Below are 26,312 nucleotides of genomic sequence, written 5' to 3' on the forward strand. Positions count from 1 at the left end.
CGGCCCCATTTCCCGATGCTGCCGCGGGCCGCAGCGCTGGCGCCGGGCGCCTCGCCGGGGCCTGGGCGCCGCTCGCCGCCCGCCGGCCTCCAGGAGGAGGCGGAGGAGGAGCCGCCGCGGGGCCGGGCCATGGCGAGCGGCGGCGCCGCCGAGAGCGTCCCGCGGCGGGCGGAGGCGGCGGGGCCGCAGGCGGAGGCCGCGGAAGAGCCCGAGGGCGGCAGCCGGCGGTGGGGCGCGCAGCACGCCGGGGCCCGCGAGCTGGCCGAGCTCTACTCCCCAGGTGAGGGCGGCGGCGGGCTGCGCCCCGCGGGGCCGGGCGGGCGGCTCCCCTCGGGCCCGTGGCTCCCCTCGGGGCCCGGTGGCTCCGGGGGCGGTGGCTCCCCTCGGCCCCCCGCTCCGGCCGCTCTGAGGCGGCGCGGCCCCTCCCGGCGCGGCTTCAGGGAGCCCCGGCGGCGCGGAGGGGGCCGGGCCGGGCCCTGCCGGGGCTGGGCCCTGCCGGGCGCCGGGGCTGTCGGCGGGGGGATGCCGCATGCTGGCGGCCCCGCGTCCGCCCGCTGCCCGCCCTCCTCGGCCTGGGCAGAGCCGGCGAGCGTGGCGGCTTAAAGCAGGTCTGAGAAACGGGCCGTGGATTGGGCGACTCGCTGCCTTTCTGGTGCCTTCGAGGGCCCTTTCGTCGGCTCCCGGCGTCCTGGAGGTGTTTTGTCAAGCCCCTGGCTTCCCCTGGCTGTGCGGCGGGGGGACGCTTGGTTGGGCGGCCTTCAGGCAACGCTGGGTCCCCGTCCTTTGCGTCTGACACCGCTTACTTACAAACTGAGCCTTGATGGGCATGCTTAGCATGCCACTTTTAAAGCAAACTTCTGAGAGGTTAAGAAAGCGCTATTGTGGAGAGGTTACGAAAAGGTGCCAGTATGGGACTGGAGTCGGTGTCTCAACTGCAGACCCGTGGTCCAGCTGCTGGGGGGGGACATCTTCAAACTAGAACCTGCTCATCCCTTTAAAAACAAACAAACAAACAGTTAACCTTTCCGTCTGAAAGCAGAGGTACAAATTTGGTTGCTAAGTAAGGTCAGAACAGCAGCTTTCGCTTCAGAATATTTGTTCAGTGACCTACTGTGAGATACCCAGTCCTGGTGCCTCAGAAAGGGCCGGAGGGATCTTTGAATTTTTGTTTTGGTCCTGTCTTCCTGAAGCTTGCTGTTTCTCAGAGCTCAATAAAGTGACAGCAGCTGTTTGATTATGCTATGGGAATAACTGCAAACTCCGTGTAATAAAATAAGTAATTTGTTTTTAGCTCACAGTGTGAGCGATGCTAGGTATTTTTGCCATTCCTAGTGAACTCATTTGCAGGTGAAGGATTAGGAAAGGGAAGACACGGTTTCAGCATCTTGCAGTTTCCAGCAGGTCAGCTGAACAGCTTAGCTTGCACATTCAAGGCAATAGAATTGAAAAAGCAGTTGTTCATACTTGTACAGAGCCAAGTAATGACAAGAAAACAAAAGGCGTTCATTAGTTTGTCAGTTTTCTAGACTATTCAGGGCAAGTCTGCCCATTTCAGCTCGTGTTGGTCACCTCTTCCTTGCCTTGAGAGAAGGCGGTGTGTGACATCTTTCAGCTGGTCTAGAAACACAGTTCTGATCCAGGCAGTAGCGACTGGTTCTTGTGCTTTACAGAAAAGCAATCACTAACTTTACTATTGCGCTGTGCTCTTGCTCATAACAAAAATATTTTCCTCCCCAAACAACTTGCTACCCTTATCTTTAGCTGTTGACTGAAGTTCCTGGAAGTCTGTAAAGTAGTATATGTATAGTGATATCTATCAGCTGTGAGCTGTGATAATATATTAGATGTGCGATTTTTTTCTGGCATTACATAAATAACTTACATAAACAACGTCAGAATACATGTTACAGTGGGAGCACGTGATGTTGAAGTACTGAATTGTTAAGAACGGAGATTACATATAATTGTGCAGAGTGAATATGACTCTGGAGTATTTCCACGATTTCCTTTATGCATATACTTTGTGGCGTTGGACTTTATTCCTTCATGTGGGACATACTTTCAAATGTGAGTGTTCTTTAAGCACAAGTGTTGTTGCTGACTCCGCTGCTTCGACTGATTCGCCTTCCCAGTCTGTCCAGAGTTGGGGCTGCGTTTCTGGACTCGGATATCTCCAGGCAGTCGTCTTGGGATCTCTGCGTTCAGAGGACAGTGGCGTTTGCACAGACTGAACTCGGGGGACTCCCTAGTAAGGAGCCTGGTGTTTCCCCGCAGTCGGCTAATTGTCCCGTGAGGATCTACCCACTTAGCTCCTCTAATCAGGGTGTGGTTTCCCTATGAAGGAAGTGAGCGTTAATTAACTCTTACTTTTATTACTCCAGGGATCTTTTTATAGAATCTCCCACATTGTGACCTGATGCTGTCTTGAAATATACTTGTTCTTGTGTCTTAATTTAATTTTATGATTTTCTCCTCTCCTGCTGCAGAGGATGTTAATTTATATACTTATGGCCTTTCTAGGACAGAACTCTGAACTGTAAAAGTCTTTGTTCACACTTGTTCAACGTACTGCGTTGTAAGCACATTGGAGATGATACTGATCCTCTTTCGATGTTCCTAGTTTCCTTTTCATTGCATGGTATAGTTGAGAAGAAGGATTCAGCATTTAGGAGGAGAAATTTGACCAGACAGTAGGTCAGCGTAGAGGAGTAGTAGGAAAGGACCTCCTGTCCTGAACACGTGGCAGCCGTGAGCGTGCCTCTGCTCCTGCGAGAGGACGTGCCCCTGGCAGGTCGTCCTTACCGATTGTTCCCCTGCACGTTGCTTTGCCTCAGACTCGAGTGGTGCGAAGTGTACAACGCCATAGGAGGGAGTGGGAATGGGCTGTGGGGTTAACTGCCCTGGGCGAGAGGCAGCTGTGCTGACTGGCCGCCTAAAATAGGTGAAGACTGATCTGTCTGCTCCTGAGCTTGTTAAGAGCTAACTACAGCCAGGGCCCTTCTGGGCCAAGGTGGCAGCTCAGATCTCCTTGGATTTAGGCATTAAAGGTCTGTTTCTGATGCCTTAATCCATGCGTGTCTTGCATTGAGCGTTCCCTTGCTCTCAGCATCGGCGCCTTGTGAGGATCTAGCAGTGGCTGACAGGCAGAAACTTTCTGCTGCTAATCTGAATATTGAAAGTGTTACTCTGATGCGTCTGTTCTCTTTTTACAGGAAATAAATGAGGTTTTTGTAGAGGTACGAAGTAGTACATACAAGAGAGAATTTGTGCCAGTTCTTTCTCTTTGCTTGTTATGTCTCTTGTCATCTCAGAATGGCTGAGAGGTCGTAGCCTTCTGCCTGGGAGCAGGAAGGCAAAGACAAGACTGCAGGAGTTCAGTAAGCAAGCCAAAGAAGTATACTTGCAATGTCAGGAAAGCAGTCCTAGGGCCACCGAAGTACAGGATGATGCTTTTTCCTGTTAATACAACAGCTTTATTTACAAGCCCTGAGATTTTGAATATTACAAATCATAAGGTGATGTAACTACAGGGCATCTGAGGCCAGAAATTTGTTCCCAGATTCAGCCATACCAGCAACACTGAATATTGAATGAAATGCAAATTTGAAAAAATATGTGATGTGAAGGAACGTTATGCCAGCAACCGCAGGGAAAAGGAAACTAGGACAATGTGAGATGATGCCTGATTTGTCCCTGTTGTTTGGGCAGGGGCAGAGGGAAGGGGTTAGCATTGGCTCGGGGAAGAGGAATGTCATTTAACAAAATATGCACACCTCCCATGGATAAATGAGTTTGTTTCATTCCCTGTCAGACAAATGGAGTCATCCAGGCAGTAGAATAGTCTGTCTGTATTGTTTCAGACTTCAAAATGTCATCTCAGATAGAAGTAAAACACGCTTTTTTCCTTTTTTTTCCAACAGGAAAGAGACTACAAGAATGGATCTCTGTCATCTTATGCTTCTCTCTGATCTGTTTCAATTTTTACAATCTTCTCTTCTACTTGCGACTGGAACACACGCCCTCTGTTATTGTTGGGATATGTAAGTAGGAACTGTTCGCTGCCGTGAACAAGGCGAGACTGTCTGTTGTAATGCTGGAAACAAATGTGTGATCTTTTAGGCTTGACTTACTGTTGGAAAGGGAGAAGGATGTTTGCGTGTGCAATTGTAGGGCCTCTGAAACTGAGACCATCTGCAAAAATTGTTACTGCTTTCTGTCTTTCATTTCAGTGGCGTCTCAGTATCTCAAAGGTGATGTTTTTAATGTAGCTATTTAAGTTTGGTGTTCTTATGTAGTCATTGCAAGTGGGAGGGCTATTGAGAGGGAAAATAGCTGTCCAGACTGTCAGAGTTGGAAACAAAATTCATTGATTGACAAAAACATTTGCAAGAGCTCTTCAGAAAGCAAAAGCCGAAGAGAAATCTTATAAAAGGTGTTTCAGGCATCAAACTGGCTTGATTTCTGGGGACTGATAACTAAAACTGAGTATTTTGGAGTATTATGCTGTCATGTCAGGATGTGAAGTTTGGCCTTTATCCTGAGTGATGACTCTTTTCCAGCAATATAAGAAAAGTTGCAGCTTTCTTGTGGTAATAAATGTGACTCTTGGTCTCTTATTACTTCGTTTGGTTGGAAGCCTAAGCAAGCAAGCTCAGTCTTCTATCTCCACCTTGGATGTGTGGAGATATTTAAACTGGCTGGATTTTGGCAGTACAGAGCTAGCTGGTCTAGATGCAGTGTGAGTTGGTGATTTCACCTTTTCAGTGGAGGAGAGGAAGAACTAGTAAAGGATTCTAGTTTGATGCTGTACAGCTTTACTGATAGACTTGAGAATCGCATGGAATTAGCTGAAGGAAAAACTTGTCTCGGAATAGGCTGGGTGTGAAAAGGGACTCCACAACATTCATTACATCATTCAAAGCCTAAACCTGTGCACAGTTTGAACGTTGCTTAACACTCAGGGCAAAAAGTATCGGTGCTCACATGAGCTTTGTGTTATTAGTGCAGTATTGAAATGCTGTTGCACAGAAACGTTCTTGAGAACAGGCAGAAGAGAGGGCGGTGGAGCGGGCTGAGCTGACGCAGGTGGTCATCCGTGGCTGACTCAGTCTGTTGCCATTATCTGGGCAGCAAACATTACTGGTAGCTGCGTGGCCGTGTATGTATGGGAGGGGACATGGGAAAAGGAAAGAGGATTAAATTTAGAAATCGGAAGAGTCAGCTCTGCAATGCGTGCCTTTCATAATTTGCTGGTAAACTTCTAATGTGGGATGAGGGAGGGAAGAGAATAGTAACTAAGCGTTTCACTAGTCTTCTACTGTATTTGTGATGTGTACTGAATGCAATAGTAACTTCTTGTGTTGGGCATATATAAATATTTACCTATTTTCATATGAATTGCCTTGTTAGCTGAAAGAACATACCGTGTCATTCATTGGGACACCGTATAAGCTAGCTACAGGCATTTAGCTTCTGTGCTTTATTATAAAAGTAACTTTTCTGTAAACTGTGTGAGGTGATGTATGTTTTAGAAGAGAATGGCCCTTGTTCGTAATCACTGTTGCATATTGCTAATGATTAAAAAAACAAACCAAAACCCAGCAGATTCAAACAGCGATACATGATAGATGCTATGCATTTTTGCCGAAGCTGAGAAGTGGTAATTCCTGATATCTGTTTAAAGGTAATAACCTTTGTGCTGGGGCTGAGGTGGAGCAGTGTCCTCCCACTGTGAATCATACCAGCTCACTTGGCCTGATTTAGTCTTGCCTGCTCTCAGCTGGTAAGGCCGCGGTGTTGGGAGGAACGGAGAAGAACATGGCATGAGAAATGCTCCATAAGGATGAGGACAGATGTAGACAAGAGAACGGGTAATGATGGTTAACCTGTAGTGCGATCTGATTGCAGCTGCCTTTGATCTCAAAGTTAATATTGATAAAAGCTTGAGTTCTCTGATATCCTGGTTACCAGTTTAACTGATAAAGCAGCCAATTCACTGATAATATTATTTAAGTAGTAGTGAATGATTAAAGTAGCAGAATCTGGATTCTGTGTAAATAAAGTAGCGTGGAAATAACTGATAGCGTGTACAAAAATGAGTGCAATAAAATAATAAGCGCTGCACACTATCTTGTTTTGCTGTCTTCCTTCAATACGTTATTTCTCCAGGTAAAGTGTGAATGATGTCTATAATTCCCAGTGATTATTAAGTTTTAATTAAGTTTCGTGAAACTCATCTCTGTAAATGTCCTGATTCCTAAATGTTGCATGCAAGACAATGGGTAAGATAGGAAATACTGAGTCACAGACATTGTCAGATGTGTTCCTATTGAAAGCTTTCCCAAAGCTTAGATTAGAATATTGACCTTTGAGTTGAGATTGCAAAATAAACATTCTGCTAATAAAGACATAGTTCCAGATTAAGTTCATATCAGTTCTTTGGAAATCTGAAAGTGATCAGTGATCCAATGGGCTGGATCTGATCTGCTGCACAGTCTGTTCATTAAGATGTGTTGTTGGGACCTCCTGTATACCTTATGTAAATATATATATATATTTTTTTAAGAAATAGGGAGTAGTTTGAACCTTCTGCATCATTTCACCTAGCCGAAACCCTATATCTATAATTAAAGGCTGGATTATATCTTATTTTTTCATGCCTTCAAAGGCACACATAATTGTAACATGGTTAATACTGTAAATATCTTTATCTAGATATTCTTGGAACAAAAAAAGATCCGATCCACCTCTTACTGGCAGTCCGAAAGCACGTACTTCCTTGTGTGCTGTGAGCAGGCAGTCTGCTGAGACACAGACCCGCGTGGCACGCTGTCATTTGCTGCGCTGAGCCACCTACGCGTGCTCGCGCAGTGGAGTGGGGGAAGGCAGGCGAGAGCTGTACGGCGTCGTTTTAGAATAGCTTTTGAGCTGGGTGGTTTTCTGCTGACTAAAGATGATCTTGCCGGAAAGGAAGAGGAAGCTGTGTGAGTCTCTTGTCTTCCAGGCTGGTTTAGCAGAGACATGAGATGATTCCCTTTCCCTCCTCGCTGTCAAAAAACAAAAATAACAACAAAAAAACCCAACCAAGTAGGCAGGGATGGATTTTTTTGTTGCTGTTTCTGTGTTAAATCCAGTCATGCCCTATTCTGAAAGTCTTCAGCTGCTGAGGAGCTATGAAAATTTTCCTTTTCATGCAAGCTGACAACTATGGAGATTCGAATTTGGTATTTTATTTGCATGCACACGGTTAACTCCAGGGTAGGCTTGGTAAGGAAGGCTGGGTGTGATGGAGGTTTGATACCCTCGTTTTTCAGCTGCGGCTGAGCTGTCCCACTGCAGCGGGGCACCATCCTGTCAGTGCTGCAGAACCAGAGCAGCCTCTGCCGCTGTAATAAAGCTCAGTAGTGTCAGGGACAAGGCTGGCATAGGTATTACTTGTGTGATAAGCAGAAAAGCCCCACCAAAACATTAACATTAGGCTTGAAAGCTCTTACACCTTTAGGTGAGTTTGTGGTGTCCACCATGTTATTCCATATACAGGAGTTGTATATATAGGTGGTGTATTAATAGCATCTAGATAAAAGGTTTGGCAAGTTACACGATGGATTCTGGTTTTCATTTTTCCCTCCCTCCTCATGTCTTTGTATAGGGCTTTAAAGCCTTTTTTCTGAATTGGTTGACTTGTTTCTGACATTGACTTTTATCTGCAGCCACATTTGTTCTTAATAGATACTGTTTATTGCAGTCTTAAAAATTAGTCAAGTTTGTGTTGTAACCTGTTTATATGCATAAGAACTGCCCCGCGTAGGGCAGATGTCTTTAGAAACATCTTGTGACACAACACAAAATACAATTAATCATTGCTGACTTGAGAGATGGGGAACTAATTTTTTTTAAACTCGTTTGAGGTACACATTTCATTACTGCAAATGTCATGGGTTGGCTGGACAGAGCATGCAGAAAGAAATCACTTAGTTCACTTTCAAAATAGAAACTTGTTCTGATCAAGGTCTGAAACCTTTTTGTTTCAAGCTTGAGTAGCTCTGCAGAGCTGCGCTTGGTTAGCTGCATTGCAGAGCCAAATGATGAGTGTGCAATAGGTATGAAAGCTCTGGCACGCACAGGAGTAAAAGCACTCCAGGGAGGGACCAGGAACGCTTTATGAGATGGGCTGCTGTGCATGTGGATCAGCCGCTTCAAAGTCCTGCTGCCTTACAGCAAGAGACAACTGTAACCATGTCACTTCGCTCTGGATTTACTTTGTATGTTAAAATTAGTTTCCACTTGAAAATTTTATTGAAAAGGTCCTTGAAATTACACCAGGGAAACCTCGGTTAACAAAGGGAAATTATCCTTTACTTCAGTGTTAGTCCAGATAAGCCAAATCTTTGTCACCTCTTTGTCACCCCACCTGAAGTAGCTATCAGTTACTTCGTAGCTGTAGGTAACTTTGTATTTTCCATCCTAAACTGTATAATCTCTTAAAGATTGTGATTAAATAGGCGAAACTTTGATTCTACGTTTTATTCCACTTTGTATTGCACAAATACAATTGCATTGCACTAACACAATTTGTATTCTATCTTCTTCTGTCGATCCATTTTGTAGTAGTTGTGTTAACTTAGGAGCTCCAGGCCTTTCCAGCGCCGAAGGACCCTGGAGGCTGTTGGTCTTGCTAGCAGAGTTACGGAGTATAGTTGCTGGTTTGCGCTCGGGCAGGTGATGTTGACAGCAGCTATCTGTTCTTCGTGTAATTTGGATTAGGGGATGAACTTCTCAAGGGTGCTAGCAGCTGTTCTCGGGCAGGATGGGTGAAGGCCGTACCCTGACGGGGGAGAGGTGGCCCTCCCTGCTGAGACTGCGTACCCTGGCAGCGGGGGGCAGCCGGTGGCACGGCCCTGTCTGTGCGTTCCCGCTGGTGCGCACAGCGGGCCTGCTATGGCTCTTGTGTCGGCAGAGCGACTGGCACAAAGAGGGCTCTGTGTGCTTGCCGAGTTGTCGGGGGCTCTCTTAAAGCTGCAGGGGGCTTTGGCTCGAGGATTTAAGACATACGGGTCTCGGTGATGCACTCAGGATAGTGCCTCTTGCACTTCAAAACGCCAACGCACGCTGGAGTGTTGCCCTAATGAGGGAGTGGGGTGTAGCGAAGGGTGACAGTGATCTGCTGCGGGGAGCGAGTGCAGGCCTTGAACAAACCCGGCGTTATGGCTGCCTGCGTCCCGCGCCAGGCAGGTGTTCAGGTATTCGGTCTCCTCTGGGTGCCAACCTGCACGCACAAAACTGCCCGGTGCTCCCGAGAGCTGAGCTCGCCCTGCTTGGTTCCTGGGAGCATTTTAAATGGATGAAACCAGGGGATTAGTTTCATTAGTCATATTAATGAAAGTATTGGATTTTTTTTTTTTTTTTTTAGTGAGGGAAAATTTGCTCTTGGTTTTCATTTAGTATCCATTGTTCTCTGTTCTTTTAATCACTTTCTTCTGGGGTGGCTTAATTGCTTTTTCTAGTAATGCATTTTTGGGGAAAAGAAGTACGCACAATGGTACTTTTTGTTTAAGAACCTGAGGCCTAAGTAAAGTTGTCATGATTTTGTCATTTAAATGTGACGGGTGCTTCGCAAGCACTGCGTCAGCTGGAGAAATAGTAGGAATAGCTTGCTTTGTGCTAATAGACTAAGATTAAAGACATGAGAATAAAATTTGGCAGTTCCTATCATTAAGTTTATCGGGTAGCGATTCTTAGCCAAGTTGTGCTTTAGGTAGATGAATATTTGCTTTAGGAGCTGCTGCAGTTCGCCACGGGGGGAGACGGTACCCCGACTCCTTGGGAATCTCCTTTTCCCACCAGCTGCCTGGTTTCTGCCTGGAGGCCGGCGTTTGGGTCTGCGGCAGCTCGAGGTGAGGCGAGAGGTGTGCCCCGTTCCAGCGGCGTTGCTGGGAGGCAGTGGATTATAGCGGGGAGTAACTGGAGTATATGGGGGAAGGAGAAGAGATGTCTGCTATGAGTAGCGTGCCAGTCTTGCAAAATAAGCTTGTGTGACTTAGGATAGACTTCTCCCATCTCTGGAGTGCGTGTTATAGACATGGCTTATTTGAAAACCCAGTTATAATGTAATATAACTACTATAAATAATAATAATACATATAACATCAAGGCCCTTCTTTTATTTCATAGTTCATCTGTGTTCTCTGCTTACTTGCACTGTTAGGTCCAGTTCTGACTGAATGTTTCTCAGCTTTAAATAGCCAAAATGATTAACTCTTCTTTTTTGCCTTTAAGTTGCTACACTTTATACTTGTTGAAATGTTCGGGGATTATTTTCTTAGCCTCACGACTTGCCATTGTATCAAACCCCTGCCTTCTCTGTACTGAAAAACCACTAAATGTGGAATGCAGATCACTAAGGCATTTTATTTTTATAAGCATATAAGTAACAAACAACTGTTACTTTAGCATACTGATTTTTAGGAAACAGAATTTTTTCTCTTGTGGAATTGGCCACTCCCCCGACTTGTTAGTGCTGTAACACTCAACTGGTTCGTACAGTCACTGATTAAAAATGACTGTACCTCCCAGTGGTCTTACACAATAGCTTCAAGTTATTTAACAACATCTTATGCTGTTTTTTTTTCCTCTTCACAGACTCTAACTGTATTTTTACAGTAAATATGGAACTTTATATACTGTAAGGCTTCTGGGTTACAATTTGAGAATTATATCTATGCAAAGCCAGGCTTACACTTGGCTCTGTAAAATTTTGGAGAAGTACACCTTTTTGTTACAAACATGCAAAATAGTTTTCTCTCTTGAACACCTCATACCTCAAACGTCCCGCTCTAACCTGGCATCCTTCCGCCGGCGCCTGGGAGCAGCCAGTGGTGTGTGACAAGAGAAGCCCTTAAGGGTGCAAGTTGTAGCCTCTCGATCTGGTACTTCAGCAAGGAAGAGGAGGGGTGGGGGCTTTTCTTTGAGACAAACCCCTACGTATTGTCTGGTTTCTGAACAGAGCACAAGCGGGAGCAAAGCCATCTTGTGTTGATTATATGTTTGGGGCAGTTGCCCTTCCAGCGCGGCAACCCCCCCGCCCAGCAGGTGACTTGGCCGCGGGGTGCCAGCGGTCGGGCTGTGCCGTGTCCCCCGGCTCGGACGGGAGGCCCTCGGAGGCGTCCCAGGGTGCTGCGGTACCTGGGGCGTGCAGGCGTGCCTGCGCGACGGAGCACGAGTGCGGGGGGCCTGAGGAGGACAGCCGCTCTGGCTCGTGTGTGCATCAGTCTTGTGTTCGCTCACTTTAAAACACCTGCTACTGGTTGAAGTTCATTTGCACACCTTTGGTCTCCCTGTATGCTAGGCCCTTCTCTTTTTTTTCCTGATTCAGCAGTCTGCTTCCAAAACAAAGAAATCCTGGTGTTTTGAGCAAGTTTTGCACCTCACCTCTTAACTACAATGCCTTCTTCCTCTCCCCCTGTGTTCTCTGGGTGCTCACCTCCTCTTCAGATATCAGCCATAGATGGGCTGGTCCTCCATCCCTCTGCTCAGCAGCCTGGAGTAAAACCGATGTGTACAGAGCAGTGTTTCTCTAATGCTTTCCTGATCTTGCTTCTAATGAGTGTGTGAATCCACCGTGGCAGTTCATATATGTCTATACTGTGGATATCCTGCTTTTTCTGACTTTATCATTAACTCTTAATTCATGTTCAGGGCTGTCAATCTTATCTCGCCCTCCCGACCTTGATGACAGAGCATCAAGATCTTATACCACCTTAGAGAAATAGCTGAACACCTGTGCCTTGGTTTTTCCATTTTAACTAAAGGCAGTGCTAGGTTTATGAGAATATTGAGTTCAGTTCATTGCTGTCTGATGTGCCTTCTGAGGCTGGAGAGAGGGTGCAAAGAAAGTGTTACGGTGCTAGTCACGTATAACCTTTGGTACAGTTTTTGCTCTTTTAGTACAACTCGTCGTACACAACCGCTGAAGAGTGAGCCAGCCCTTCTGCGATACAGCTGAAATATGATTTCTGGTAGTTAGGGTTTTGGGTTTTTTTTCTTCAGATTGCGTTAGTATAATGCACTGCTTCAGGCACCCTTCATTCTTTCCTCTTAGCTTTCTACCAGCTGACACCAAAGTAGCATGTGAAATATCTATTGCACTGTCAGTATTTTGCCTCTATTTTTGTTGTTCTTCCTGCTGTTATTTCAAGCTCTGATAATGCAGTGTGCTGGAGGCAACGCGGGTTAATAGGGTGAGTGCCTCAGCCAGAATGGTGGATTAGTTGTTGCAAAGTGAAGTGGTGTTTGGATATCTTCCCCCTGAATCGAGGCTGTTTGCTCTTTCAGCTGCTAGGTGCAGATCTAAAAGCTATCACGCTCCAACCTGTCTCACTGTAGCTTACATGGGTGGTCTGAAACAAAAATAAGTGTACAGAATTTACTGCTTATAATAATAAGCTGTCTTCAGTACAGTAGGGTGATACACAAAGGATGAAGCGTCTCCTGCTGTATTTCAGAGTTTGAGCCAACTAAATAATGGATTCAGCAATGGGATTGATTTATAATATGAAAAGAAAGTCTTTTGGGGTAGTAGGCGCCACGCTGATCCTGATTTTATTTCTTCATCCTTTTTGAAAATGAAAGGCGAGGGGAAGGACTGTAGAGGTGAGGGGTGTGTCTGAGGAGGGGCAGATCTGAAATACGCTGTGCTGCATGCACTGTAGGTAACCACTGTGCCCTGCAGATGGAGACCATTTGATCAATAGTAACAGAATAACCTCGTCCTCTTTTATGTTCTAAAAATTACCTGCTCTTCAGCAATCCTGCTAATGTTACAAGCACTTCATTAAACTGGGCTCTCAAGGCAGCGTCCTGATTGGAGTAGGAGAACCAGGCAAAGTCCAGATCATGACCAGGGTAAATAAAAGTTGTGTGATTTATGGGGAAAGGTGCACATTTGTTGTTTTGTTTCCTGGCATATCTCAGATTGCTTTTAAGTTTCTGTGAGAGAGGGAGGAGTAAAAAGATGCCTTGGAGTCAAAGCAAGATGAACCAGTACACCAACAATTTTAACTTTTGGTTTGTATTACAAGTGAGTTGGAATTGTCTTGCCTAACATCTTAGCAGGCAGAGGGGTACCTGCCCATCACAAAAAGCCTCACTACTATAAATGAGAAGCTGTGCTTGAAGAAAGTCTTCAGACACAGAGAGAAACTAACGCTGCTAGCAGAGGAGAAAGCCAGGAGGTCTCCTAGCTTCGCAGACATCTGAAGAAGAGTTGGTGAGGCAGGCAGAGCAAAAAAAATAAATGTCCTGCATCACCTCTGGTTTTGCAACTGCCTGCTGTTTCTGGTGCAAAGACTATGTTACAATGGGCAACTTCTGTAAACAACCTGCTTTTTGTAAATATCAGCAGGGAAAACTGAAGAACTATGTTCCAGCCACTCTGACCTGGCCCCGTCACTACTCCTCTGGTCTGCATGGACTCGGAGGCTTCTCTGAGAACTGCCGGGCATGCCTGTAGTAAGTGACAGTGCCTTATGCTCCGAGCACCAAATGAGAGTAGGGAATTGCTGACTGAGCTGCTTTGAAACATATGTTTTGAGCACACAATCTTTGTATTTCTGTTGCTGTGGCTCATTTAACAATAGACTGCACGATCAGTATGTAGTGCTCTAATTGGCATGAACTTTGTATATGATTTTGAAGGATTTGCATTGAGATCAGATGCTATCGATTCCCAGGTATATCATATTTGTACAGTATGCAGTAGCTGTTTCGAAATCTGGGTCGGGCTTCTGCTGAATTCTTTTAACCAGACCTGCAGGTAAGAAGGATGTGCTGCCTTCCCCGTCCAGAGCCTGAACGCTGGCTCCGCAGAGAATCACCAAGTATGCTTGTGTGCGTACTCGCCAGGTGGTTGATCTCGGAAAAAAACAAACAGAAAGATCTTTCCGATATTTTTATTAACCTGAAGGAATGGCACTGCCGTGAAAAAGGATGCCGATTTTCAGTCTGGTTCATTCTTCAGCAAATCTGGACTCCATCCAGACCTAGTTAATCTCTCTTGACACCTGCTCAGAGCAAGATGTGCAGGCTTGAACTGGTACCTCTTGGTGTCTGGGTTCTTTAAAGGGCAGGGTCTGACTGTCCTAAAGCCCTCAAGCGTAGAGGTCCCAAGGCAGCATCTCGCTCTTTGCTGTGTTGCTCTGTTGCTATGCTGTATGCCACGTTCCCCCAGCCTCTCCGTTAAAAACAAGGGAACTTCTTCGGCAGTCTTCTCTGAATTTTCTTCCTCAAAAGCATGAAGAGCCTGGCAGTAGAGCTCATGCAGGAGAGTGTCTCAAACTGTGTTGAAGACTTCATGACTAAAGGGATTGGGAACCTGGGAGTCAGACGACTTCTGCAGGTGAAGAGTGATAGGTGTCTGTTAAACACCATCTGACAGATGTATGACTAACTGGAAAATACACAGCTGTTCTGATCAAATAACATCACTTACATCCTTACTTTTTAATGTCAAGATTAGCCAGAAACTTGGACAGGTAGATTATCCAGAACATGAAGGCAAAAATAGGGCTTTATGTGCAAGAACTGAAAATCACCTTTACTTGACCACAGTTTTAAACTTATTGTGGTTGGCAGCTAGAAAAATTTTTACGCTTGTTCCAATAACCTCTGCTTAATGGTGTATCTAACTTAGTATGCGAATATCGCAAGTACGCAATGTCCCTTACGGGGAATCGTTAGCATGGTTTCTGGGGCCTTGCCTATAGCTTTGCAGATGCCACAGTCTTGAAGTTGTTTGATGTTCCAATCTTGTTTTGTAAATAGCATTGCTGTACCCAGGAGCGGCTTCTTAATTAGTTCTTATCTGTTGTCGTTGGAGTTCAGTGCTTCTTGATTACAGACATAAGGGACAAGGGAGAAGAGGAAGGGTCCACAGGTAGTATTATCTGTTGGGATGGCTTTAACAGCTATTTTATAGCCAAGTAATCTGTTAAACACTACTGAAGAAGAGGGTAGGCAGATCTAAGTGATTCAGTTCTAACCTACTAGTATTTTCCATACCAGCAGATGTAAAGATTTGTCAACCTCTTCTGTAGAAGATGAGTTAAATGCAAAACCTTGGTATAGATGTAATGAAGATCGTAACCGTCCAAATGTTAACCTCTTTTCCTAGTTGCCTGACCTTATGTTCATTCAGATTGGGTAGATCTCATGTGGTTGTAAGTATCCAAGTTAGAGGTAGATAAACAAGTGAACTTGTAAACCAGATATAAAATGTGAATATGTCAGTAAAAATGCTTGTGTATATCTAACTGTCTCTCTCCTCATTCAAGTTGCAGGAGTTATTACGGCTGACTTTCTGTCAGGATTATTTCACTGGGGAGCAGATACCTGGGGATCTGTGGAGCTACCCATAGTTGGAAAGGTTTGAGATTCTTATCCTTAAGCTTGAAAAAGTTATGAAGTACTTTTCTGAATACTTGCAGTATTCCCAGCTGTGTCAGTGTATATAAGCTGTATCTTTCTTGCAGTCTTGCCAATGTAACCAGCTCCCCCGCCCCCAGAACCCTCCTCCACTGAACGGCAGGGTATATTGCTGGTAAAGCGCCATGTTTACACTTGGCCTAGGTGACATGTGCAAGGTGACACTGTTCCATTTTATCACCTTGTTTAAGGTTTGCACACAGTTTTGCAATACCAGTGTTCGCAGACCTTCCCGAGGTCCTGTGGGAATGGCCTGTGACACCACAAGCATAGAAACCTGGCCAGACCAGTGTAGATATCCCAAAAGGCCAATAAACACAGAGATGTGGAGAACTGCTCCTGTAGCTGAACTCTCTAAAAGCTGTCTTGGAAAACATGAAGACGCTCCAGTAAGAAATCTTTCCAGTTCTCTGTGCTACTGGCCCCTATTGTAAATGTAGTAGTAGAATGGTGATGACTGAAGTTTCAGATTTGAGATGTATTATACATCTGTGCCTACAAATGCCAGGTGCGTAGTGGAAGGTGCACTGACTTCTATAATAAGCAATAATCTGGTTTTTAAAATAAATTTCTTCATAGCTACCAGTAATTACTCCTCACAGTGCAATATTAGAAGGATCCCTATTAAAAAAAAAAAAGTATATGGGATATTCCTTGTGATTATCCAGAAGTACATGAACTAGAACAGCAGAATTAAGACTGTTGGTTTTAGGCTTATTTTTGTTCACTTTCAATAGACTTAGTAGTCCTTGAATCCCTCTATCTCTGGACCATAGTTAAAAAAAAAAAAAAAGCACTGCAGGAGACTATGCATTAAATAAACCCGAGTTCAGATTGATCAGGACACCTTTGCGTGGACTGTACATGATATATGTGTTAAAGGCAAATAAGTATACTTGGTTTCCTGTCCCAGTCCTACCTATCACATCTGCTGTGTCTGCTCTGGGATTGTGTATCCAGCTGTGATTTCTACTCCTAGAGGAGACTTTTGTATAATCTGTTTAACTTTCATTGGTTTGTCTAGTCATTTAACTTGCATTTAGTCTGTTAATACTGTCATCTGTAGCCCATACAAAATGTTAGGCTGAATTTTCTTTTTTTTTTTTTTAGTGTTTTCTTGGTTTATACTGCTTAGCAAGTGACTTATATTTGTGAATTACACAGGCTCATTTTGTCTGTGAAATTAGGATGGTGATGCTTTGGTTTTGAGATCTAGAGACTAAAGGTCCTAAGTGAAAACTAAGCAAAATAAAACTGAAAAGCAATGAAAAACTGGATTTGAGTCTGGGAACTGAATTGCTTTGCAAATGTAAATCAAATTATCTGAAGCGTTGTCATCACAAACGTTTGAATCCTGCTTACGTGGTTTGTACTGTGGAACTCAGTCATCAGATTTGAATGCAGGCAAGGTTTTTTTGGTTTTTTATATTTTTTTCTTTCCAAGATCATTATTGAGCCATGGTGTCATGTTTCTTAATTCTGTTTTTTCAGGCTTTCATCAGACCCTTTAGAGAACATCATATTGACCCCACAGCAATTACCAGACATGATTTTATAGAGACCAATGGAGACAACTGCTTTATGACACTAGTCCCGTTGGCAAACATGGCATACAAATTTGTTTCTTTTTCCCCAGGTAAGCTGTTACTCCTGACTTATGTGGATTTAGCATTTTTGTTGATATTTAAATGAACATTTGTCTGTGTGAGGCTATGAGAAATCAATGAATGTGAGATGACAAGTAGTAGCTGTTGGAAGCATGATGCTCCTGGGAGGAGGGAGGGAAGCTTTTTTTTTTTTCCTTGAAGGTGGAGCAACTAGAAGGCGGGACGGCTAGATTCTCTAGCTCAACAGAGAATCTGTGGCTGAGGAGTCTTGCAAGGAAGCATTAGAAGTTACAGTAAATATTCTTTTTATAAGAGGGATCAGACTGTGCATATAGGGAAACTCATTGTTCTAAAGTGTATAAAAGTGCTTCATCTCTGTCTAGAAGTACTTTATTTGCAAACTAGAAGTGCAAGAATTAAAGGATTAATTTAATTGTATAGATCGTAAACTCAGTTTAACTTCCTGTTTATGGCAAGTTGACAGATGTTGGCACTCACCAGCCTCTCTTGTGACACTTCTGCCAAAGTGGCTTCGTTGGGGCCATTGTTAGTTCCTGCAGCACCAGGCAGCTCTGTCTGGGCAAGACATCATTTTCCTAGTAGAAATTTACATTTTCAGAAATGATATTTAAAGATACACATCTTGTTTTGCAGAGGCATTATATGAAACATGTCCTTGGGAGTGTTATGTCTTTGCCCTTATCATCTTCATAACCATGACGAACCAGATTCACAAGTGGTCTCACACGTACTTTGGTCTTCCACGCTGGGTCATATTTCTACAGGACTGGCATGTTATCCTGCCACGGAAGCATCACAGGATCCATCATGTGTCTCCACACGAGACGTACTTCTGCATTACAACTGGTACTGCCACCTGGTTCATACTGCAAGCTCTCTTTAGTACTCTAGTGTGATTCACCTGGCAAGATGTAATTTAGTGACAACCTATTAAATACCTAGAAAGTGACATGGCGAAGTTAACTGTGCTCTTAGCTGCACAAGCTCTTAGCAAAACTCAAGCTCTTAGTTGGTTTTGTTGCATAAAAAAATGTGGGGGCAAGATTCGTGGTTGGCTAAAACGTAACTTTCAGCCTGGTGGGGCAGTCAGTGGTACTGAGATCCGATTGCATGGTGTCTTGGTCATCTCATGCTAGTAATGGATTTTGTTCATTAAAGTCTTAAAGCTGAAGCTCCTTCAAAAGAGCATATCATCTGCAAGCGCAGCTTCCCTTGAATGCTCATTTCTAAAGCAAGGCTTCTGGTTTTTCAGCATTCATTCTGATTTGGAGTGGAGGAGCGGACAGGCTTGCAGAAAACCGACTTTAGGTTCCTTTTATATCTATATTCAATTTTATGCCCACTGTTCAGGCAGGTATACTCAGTCACCAGTGTTGCATAATCCTGAATAAGTTATCAAGTTAATCAGACAGCTGGAAATAAACCACTCTGGTTCTTCATTCTGTCATTGGTTTTGACAAACAGTTTATGTCGGTTTTGAAATCTCTGCCAAGAAACAAATCCAGTTCTCGTGACCAGAATGTCATGTAAAAAGACGGTACAATTAAGAAGCCTGACTTGACAGATGATGGCAAAAATCTTGCCACCCTAAGAGCTTTTTTCAGTCCTGCTATGTCCTGAAATTTTAAACCTGACCATTATTAACAGTCTTGGGCTAGTTGCTTTTTTTCCTCATTAAAAAAAAAAAAGCACGTGCTTCTGTTCACTCCATGCTTTCTGTAAGTGTTCATACCATACTAGTCTGACATAACACACCATGATAGATTGCATACTTGGATTTTCCACTGGAGCAAGGTGTTTTCTGCAGCCCTAATTCTTTTTCTTCGAGGGCAGAAGTGAGGAGGAGGACAGAAATATGCAATCAATGTGCTATTTAAAAGGGGCCTTTACTGAGTAAAATAGGACTAGTTATTGTAATGCACTTGTTAGTGACTTGACTTAAGAGTAGACAGCCAAGACCAAAGCGTATGCTTGGTTTCAGGGCTGACCTGTGTACGTAAAGGTCCACCACTGTATCCTTGCCAGGGAAGGTGTCGGATAACGGAGCTTTCTGGCATTCCCAGTGTTAAAGCTTTCAGACTGACTGCCATTTTTAGACACCGGGAAGGAGCCATCCATTCCTTGAGGGGTGATGGCTCTGCTAATGGGAATTGCATGGGCGGACTTCCTAAAGGGCGTCAGTATACAGTGAGTTGAGTGGAGCTGCAGCGTCGCAGGTGAGCTAGGAAAGGTCACCTCCAGCTACGGAAGGTGGCTGAAAACAGTGCCCTTTTTGATAGATCGTTAAAGCTGTAGTTGTGTCTGATTGGGAATGATCTAGCTCTCTAGAAATATGATATTTTTCAGCAGTGAATATCCTGAATGTTCTCTCCTTTAGTATTTCTGTGCTGTAATAGCTATACACATAGTCTAAGACATCACCAGCAAGAACAGTTGTTTCCCTTCTGCTGGCTGTGTCACCGCTGCGGGGATGGTACTCGGACCCGGCAGAGCTGGCTCTGCCGCAGCTTTCCCCTGTTCCAGTCTTGCTTGTGCTGTCCTGCATTTTAGCTGTTTCCTCTAACGTGAACCACTGCTGCTAGCTCACCGTTTCCATTGTGGTAACAACTTCTTCATTCCTGCCTCTCCTTCGGTTTTGTGTTCTTACGCTTTTTTCCCCTTTTCCAGAAATGTACCTGGAGTAAAGTATAATGTGTGCTTACAGAACAGTTCTGTAAGTGTGGGATAACTAATATAACCCTGGGTACACATATCTCTTCCTGGTTGTATGAAAACTTCAGCAGGGAAATAACATTTCCTGGTGCTGATTTCTTTTGGTTTTCCTAGTTTTACAATATTTAATGAAACAGAGGTCTAAAGTTACTATATGATACATTGCGATAAAACCCTGTGAAATTGCCTCTTCAGGCACTCTCCTGTCAGTTATATATAGTTAAGTTGGCATCAAAATACAGTATCAGAAAATCAAGTTAATGTACTAATTAATATCCTAAAAGTGGGACATAAAACCCTTCTGAATTCAGGGTGAGGCCTGTTAAGCCCGTGTGAGTTCCAGCCTCACAGTCTGTACAGTGCAACATTTCTACAAAGCGTTCAAAATCCCCTAAGTCTGTAGGCTAGGGAAGATACGTTAAACTCCTGTTGCATGCAGAACATGATGGCACTTACTGCCATTTCTACATAAAACGGTAAAAGCCTGTCCCATATCGACCTGGTACAGCCTTTCTGGTCGCTGGGAAGCAGAAGTGCTGTGTCAGCAGAGTTGTGCAGCATTGGGAGTGTGCTGCTGCGGTGCTGCCCTTTTAATCCAGGAAGCAGCCAACGTCAGCTACCATTAAACACAGCGTGGTGCTACAACAGTTTCCCCATCACAGGTTTCATGAGCTATCAGTTACACAAACTTTAATTTTGCCCAGGGAGAGCATAATACGTTTAAGTACCTTGAAAATGAAAATTGATGTTGGAACTATCTAAACTTGAGGCTTCGTTTAAGAAAATACTTTTAGTTTGCTGAGCCTTAGTTAGTGGTGCTTAGGTCCCAAACAGAAATCTTGATTTTTTTTTTTTTAATTATTTCTTTTTTTCTAGAAACTCTGGCATTGATAATGTATTTGAGATTTCAGAGCCATGTTGTGTGTATTTACTTTCTTGCTGTACTACCTAATGAGAAACACAGGGAAAAGCCGAGCTGGTTTTGGTGGTGGGGAAACTAATCGGGGAAAAATGGCTGAAATTGTTGGGTTGGGGTTTTTGTTTGCTGCTTAAATTTCAATATGAAATCTAAGGTGCTGCTAATACAAATGTCTTGCTTCTAACACAAATCATTCAACTTGATAGTCCCTTTTCTGATAGCTTTGCAATGGCCATAGAGCAGTCCACCCCTGAACTCCCCTTACATTTTACCTTGTGTTTAAATTAAAGAATGTTATTAACTAAACATTGCAAGACATTGAACTTTGGATGCTATGACAAACTAATCCTTTTTTTCCTTTGCAATCACTTAGGTTGGCTGAACTATCCATTAGAGAAGATAAGATTCTGGAGGTGTTTGGAGAACATTATTCAAGCAGTTACTGGGGAGAAGCCAAGAGCAGATGACATGAAATGGGCTCAGAAAATTAAATAACTTCTGCCAGCCTTCTGCAATCCTTAACTTGTTGCCAATGTTGTTTTTTTTTTAAAAAAAAAAAAAGCCATCAGCCAAATTCAAGACCTGCAAAGAAATAACAGACTCTAAAGCACAAACTAAAAAGTGCTAACACAGACTGTAATGAAAGAACTAATTCTTAAAACAATACTTGAAGATGATTACTCTTACTGAGCACCTTTTCGTTTAGCCATGTCTGCTTACATCTTAGAAAATATTTCATCACTGTATCTCATAAGGCTATTGGGCAAGCCAGAAAGCAGGACAGTCACTCCATTGGTACATGGTGGCGTAGTAAACATGTGTTGTATCAACATTATTTAACGCTTCAAAAATAGCTTGTTGCCTAAGACCTATAGGGGGAATGGTGACGACAGTTTGTCACTTCGTGTTTGAGTCCAAATACACTGCATGAAAACAGTGTGTCGGAGTAATGGAAGCCTATAAAATCATCACTGCTCAATGCACTTAGTGACTGATGAACTTACAGCTCTGTCTTCGCTATCATGTTAAGTCTAACTGATGTCATGTGGAACAGACTTTGAGAATCCCACTCCACCAGTGGGCTGCGAATCCTCAAGTGTCTTCAGCTTCCCTGAAAATAAAATTGTCCTACTCTCTACGTGGAATTGAGCAAACCGTTTCTGCGTAAGCCTTCAACTTAACAAGCCTCTGAGGAGAGGGAGGGCACCCAGTACAACACATGCTCGCGTTTGTTCGTGTGGAGTGCTCACTGATGAATCTTCGATTAAGTGTTTCCTACCCTGACAATAAATGTTTAAAATAGTTCTAGCATTGGGCACATTGCAAATAGCTGTATTCAAGAGCTCAAGGTATCAAACTTGTAATGTTAGAAGGGAAATGTCAATGACTGGTGTTTTGTTCTTTTTTTTTTTAAGGTGCTTGCTTGTTTCTGTAAATAATATAAAGCCTTAATCTCTTCTGGTGTAATGGAATAATATTTTAATGTGATGTTTGAATGTACATAATATATTTATAACAAAGCAGTTGGATAATACTAATCATGTTTGTTAAGTCTTGTTGCTGTTCTTCATTCATGCATTGTCAGCACTTAGTCCAAGAACTCGATCACTGGTTGCAAAATGTTTCATGCTATTCCAGCCACCTGAAACACTTTGCAGTGTGTTAAGTCTTGTTTTGGTTGAAGTGATCAGTTGTTTGTCAGCATTGTAGGAGCTTGACACTATATTACACCAGACTTCAACACCTTTCAAGAAGCGCAGGTAATTCTGCTTTGGATGCTAAGGAGTAACTCCGCTGGATTGTGGGGGGAGAAGTTCCCCTAAAAACATCCAACAGGTGCTTTATCAAGTTAACGTGATTTGGATCTTGTTTAATTCTTTCCTAAATGAAAGCTTACTGATGGTCAAATCTAAGACTATTTTCCCTTCCCTAATTGTAAATTATGTTGAATTCAAACTGTCTTTTCCATAGAGCATGGTAAGGTGTTTTTGACTCATAGGTTTAGACTGACCTTGATCTCAACTTCTTCAGTTATAGTGGACCCCAACTTCTGAAAGGGTTGGGGCTCGGCAGCTCTCCTTCAGTGGAAACTGCTGAATGCAGATGTCTGAGCTGGGTTCCTTAGATTAAAATTGCGGTTGGTACCTTGGTTACAAAATATTTAACATGTTTAAATGATTCAGACCCTTGGAGAACTTTGTACCATTACATGAACCTATTGTCTACTCCGCTTGTCATAGTCGATATCACGTCTGCGTGTGGCTTTGACAGTAAAGAATACTACTTCTTCAGTAGGAGTCTCAAAATGCATTTAGTTGAAATGGAAGGAAGAGAGAGGAATACTCCTTTAATGCTGTTATTGTGGAAGACAGGTGTGTGACTTCATACTATCTTTGGTGACAAGAGCAGATTTTCCCCTTTTTCTCCCACCCACGCCATCAAAAGCCTTGGCGAGGGCGGCCATGTGTAAGAACACAGCGCTGGGGGGAGCAGCCAGGAGGCCGCAGGCTTGGTTGGGGACGATGGTTGCAAGCTGGTGAGTTCTTTGTTAATTCTTGCCTACTTCTCCCAGATCCGGGTGTTTAAGAGGTTCAGTTCTGTGCCAAAGCTGTTGGCTCAAAGTTGTTCCTAGGAGTCGTTTTATCGATACTTGTTTTAATTTCCAGGCACTGATTGTTCAGCTTTATGTTAAAAAATTGAGATGCGAGTATAAATTTGGGTGGGAAGAAAGGTAACTTCCACTATTGTGGAAGTCAGTGTGATAATCATTACTCTGAATCAGTGAAGTTAGGTCCACTAATATTTGCTATTTATGGCTGAAACTTATTTTAAATTTCTTTGGCCTAACAGGTGTGACAGGTATTGAACTGAATATATGCTGAATGCTGGTGAGGTGAGGATGCAAACCACCACGTGCCCAGAGCAAAGCACGCTTCTCCTTCCTCTTCTCCCCTTCCAGCGTGAGTGTCCTGCAGTTTGAGAGGTGCAGGAATGCTTAGGGAACAAACAACTGCAGTCGTTATTTCTGCTATCTTGACGAAGGTTTAAATTCACGCCTGCTTCTACCTTGAGACTCCTATAATCCATATTCTAACAGATTTGTAGTCCTTGGTTGTCTGTCCCTCCTGCCCTTATCCCTTCCTTCCCCTTTCCCTCCCCCTCAACCCCAGTTTGAGTTAAGTAAACTGGTGTTAAAGCCCAGCACAGAACTGGGTGGATGCTCAGGACTCCTGTGTAAAACAGCCTCAAGCACTAAGTCCTTTGAGAGCTCATCTCTTACTGCAAATTTAAATGCCAAGAGAACAGCAGCGGTGCAGTGTATGTAACAAATGGATTTGAAGCACATAAATTATTAGAATTTGTACTTCAAGAGTGTTGTTAGAGGCAATTGCTGTTGCCCAAACCTCTCAGCCACTTCATCTATAGTCTTGGAAACAAATCTGAGCTCCTAATACCACTGGCTGCTGGGACTATCTCTCTGTTAATCTTGCTTAATTATGAGAAACTGGGACAGCAGTTAATCTCTGGATGCTGTTTTACCTGCTGACGCTGTGCTCGAGTCCCGCGGCAGCTCTCGCTCGGTGACTCAAGGCGTCCGACATCACTGGTGTCTCCCCGGGCCCCCTGTTAATGGCACCGCTTGTAAGGCAGCGTCGAGGGGCACAGCCTGTGAGCAAGGCTGGGTTTGTAATCCGCGATGTTTGCCTCCCTGCTGTGAGCTGAGGTGTATCTGAAAGCTTTCTCCTTGGAGGAGAGCTAAGGGATGTCTGTATGAATTGGCTTGGTTTTCAGTCTTCAGCTGGTTTCTGGAAGCTGTTCTACCTCCTTTAAGCAGTGGATGCTTCTGTAAAATCAATGTGACAATTCTGGAACAAAAGGCTACGTGGATCCTTTTTAACAGATGTAAATCTGGCTTAAGATAAATTTGTCTTAAGTTGATTAGGAACAGATTAGAGCTAAAGCAGAATAAGGCACTCGTTTTAAACTCCACAGAGATGGCCTGCGTTTCAGTTTAACCAAATGCTTTTAAGAGGTGTTTGATTTCAGTCTGTCACTTCCACAGCAAGGTGCAGTTGGTCTCCTGCTGCCTGGACCTTCAGCAGAAGGTCTTTCAGGCCTTCAACTTCTGCCAAGTCTGTAGTTGCCCTCCAACGAGCCGGCCGCTCGTGGTGATGTATTCCTAGGAGCAGAGGGATTTCTTTACGTGTATCTGTGGCGTTGCAGAGATCCTACAAGCAGAGCTGTTTGGGGACTCATTTGCAAGGGGAAGCGTTGCACTGTGGTAAACTGAGGAAAATGGCTGCAAAGTGCCTTAAAATCCTGCTCGGCCTTTTCTTAAGCCAGTCTTCAGGGCCGCCTGCTGGGGCTGGGTTTGGTGCTTGCTTTGAAGGTCCCATGGACGCATTTCAAACCCCTCAGCTTTCCGATGTCTCTGGACTTGTCCAATTTTGTTTCATTTTGCTGCTGGGTCAAATTATCTGTGTTCTCTCCGCTCGCCTGCAGCCTTGACCTGCCTGCTGCCTCTGTGAAACGCTGGGGACAAGCAAGGAGAGCCCCTTCGCAGTCAGCATTCGCTGGAATAAACCTGGAGCAGTCGCACCACACGAGGAAAAGGGGTACTGCAAGCCAGCCTAGAAACCACACGGGCGTTGACAGAAGTGTGTCCTTCTGGCTCGTCTTTGTTCTGCACTATTAAAAAAAAAAAAAGAAAAAAATTCAAGACCTGGTCTGGCCCACAGCTGTTTGCACAAGACAGCAGGGCCAGCATCAGCAGACTTGCCTATGTGAAATAAAGCCAAACGAGGAGCCTGTGGCTCAGGTGTGGTGTCTGTCTGTCTGTAGTCCTCCGGGAACTTGACTAGCAGCAGGCCTAAAAGGTGGCAAGAGAGGTCTGGTTGGTAGGGGGTTCAACTAGGCACCCACCTTGCCGTCCAATGCTGATCCAGCCGGGGCAGAGGGGCTCTGGCTGCTCGGTGTCCGATGTGGTTATCCTGGCGAGCCGGGCCCTCCCGGGCTGGTCCCCAGCTCCCGGCCGGGTTTGCTGAGCTCTTGTGCCACCTGGCTGCTTTGCTGCTGGCTTCATCTGCTGCCGCTCGGCCGCGTCAAGGAATAATTGATAGAACCGGTACCTTGGCTCTGTTTGCTGCTAAAAGCTGAGTACATTAAAGTTGACTTAAGTGAGTAAATGGCTTAAAATGCAATGGGTCTCTAAAACATTTTGCGTTGTAATTGCTTCTGCAAATTTTCATATGGTGTTTTGGGGCACAGTTTTTTGAATATGTGTTGCAAGACAAAGCAGAATTCATTTCCCTAGTTATTTTTTTTCTTTCTTATTACTGTATTAACTGGAGAGGGATAAGGGAAAACATGCTGTTGATTAAAACACGGCATTGTAGGTCTTCCTGATGTTCCTTACGTCTCTTCTGGCTGCCGCTCCTCTAGATTCCTATCAGCTAGTTTAGGCCTGAAAACATTTTTCTTTGCCGTGTATCAGCCAGCAGCGACCTCCTGAAACACAACAAGAAATACGTGGATGTGCTCCGTGTCCGCCGTTCTGCAGAGAGGATGCCCGAGCC

The 26,312-nt window shown here is 44.2% G+C and overlaps 1 protein-coding gene and 1 long non-coding RNA gene across 3 annotated transcripts; one reads left to right on the forward strand and one right to left on the reverse strand.

Moving 5' to 3' along the window:
- Positions 1-22,274, forward strand: PEDS1 (plasmanylethanolamine desaturase 1). 2 transcript variants are annotated; one of them, XM_087749665.1, is made up of 6 exons: positions 1-280; positions 3,921-4,040; positions 15,327-15,418; positions 16,969-17,113; positions 17,739-17,951; positions 21,110-22,274. In XM_087749665.1, the coding sequence occupies exons 1-6, from the start codon at positions 16-18 to the stop codon at positions 21,229-21,231; spliced, it is 957 nt and encodes a 318-aa protein (XP_087605791.1). In that variant the 5' UTR covers positions 1-15; the 3' UTR covers positions 21,232-22,274. The 2 variants fall into 2 exon arrangements, with proteins under 2 accessions (XP_087605791.1, XP_087605792.1); XM_087749666.1 differs by lacking the exon at positions 3,921-4,040.
- Positions 21,288-26,215, reverse strand: LOC148056531 (uncharacterized). The gene is made up of 2 exons (XR_015702938.1): positions 25,660-26,215; positions 21,288-25,425 (listed from the first exon to the last, which is right to left on the reverse strand). It is a non-coding gene; the product is annotated as an uncharacterized LOC148056531 (long non-coding RNA).
- Positions 26,216-26,312: the final 97 nt, after the last annotated feature.

Source organism: Nipponia nippon, unplaced genomic scaffold, assembly GCF_047370975.1.
Source record: "Nipponia nippon isolate SJK-2023a ecotype South Korea unplaced genomic scaffold, ASM4737097v1 scaffold_13, whole genome shotgun sequence".
NCBI lineage: Eukaryota > Metazoa > Chordata > Aves > Pelecaniformes > Threskiornithidae > Nipponia > Nipponia nippon.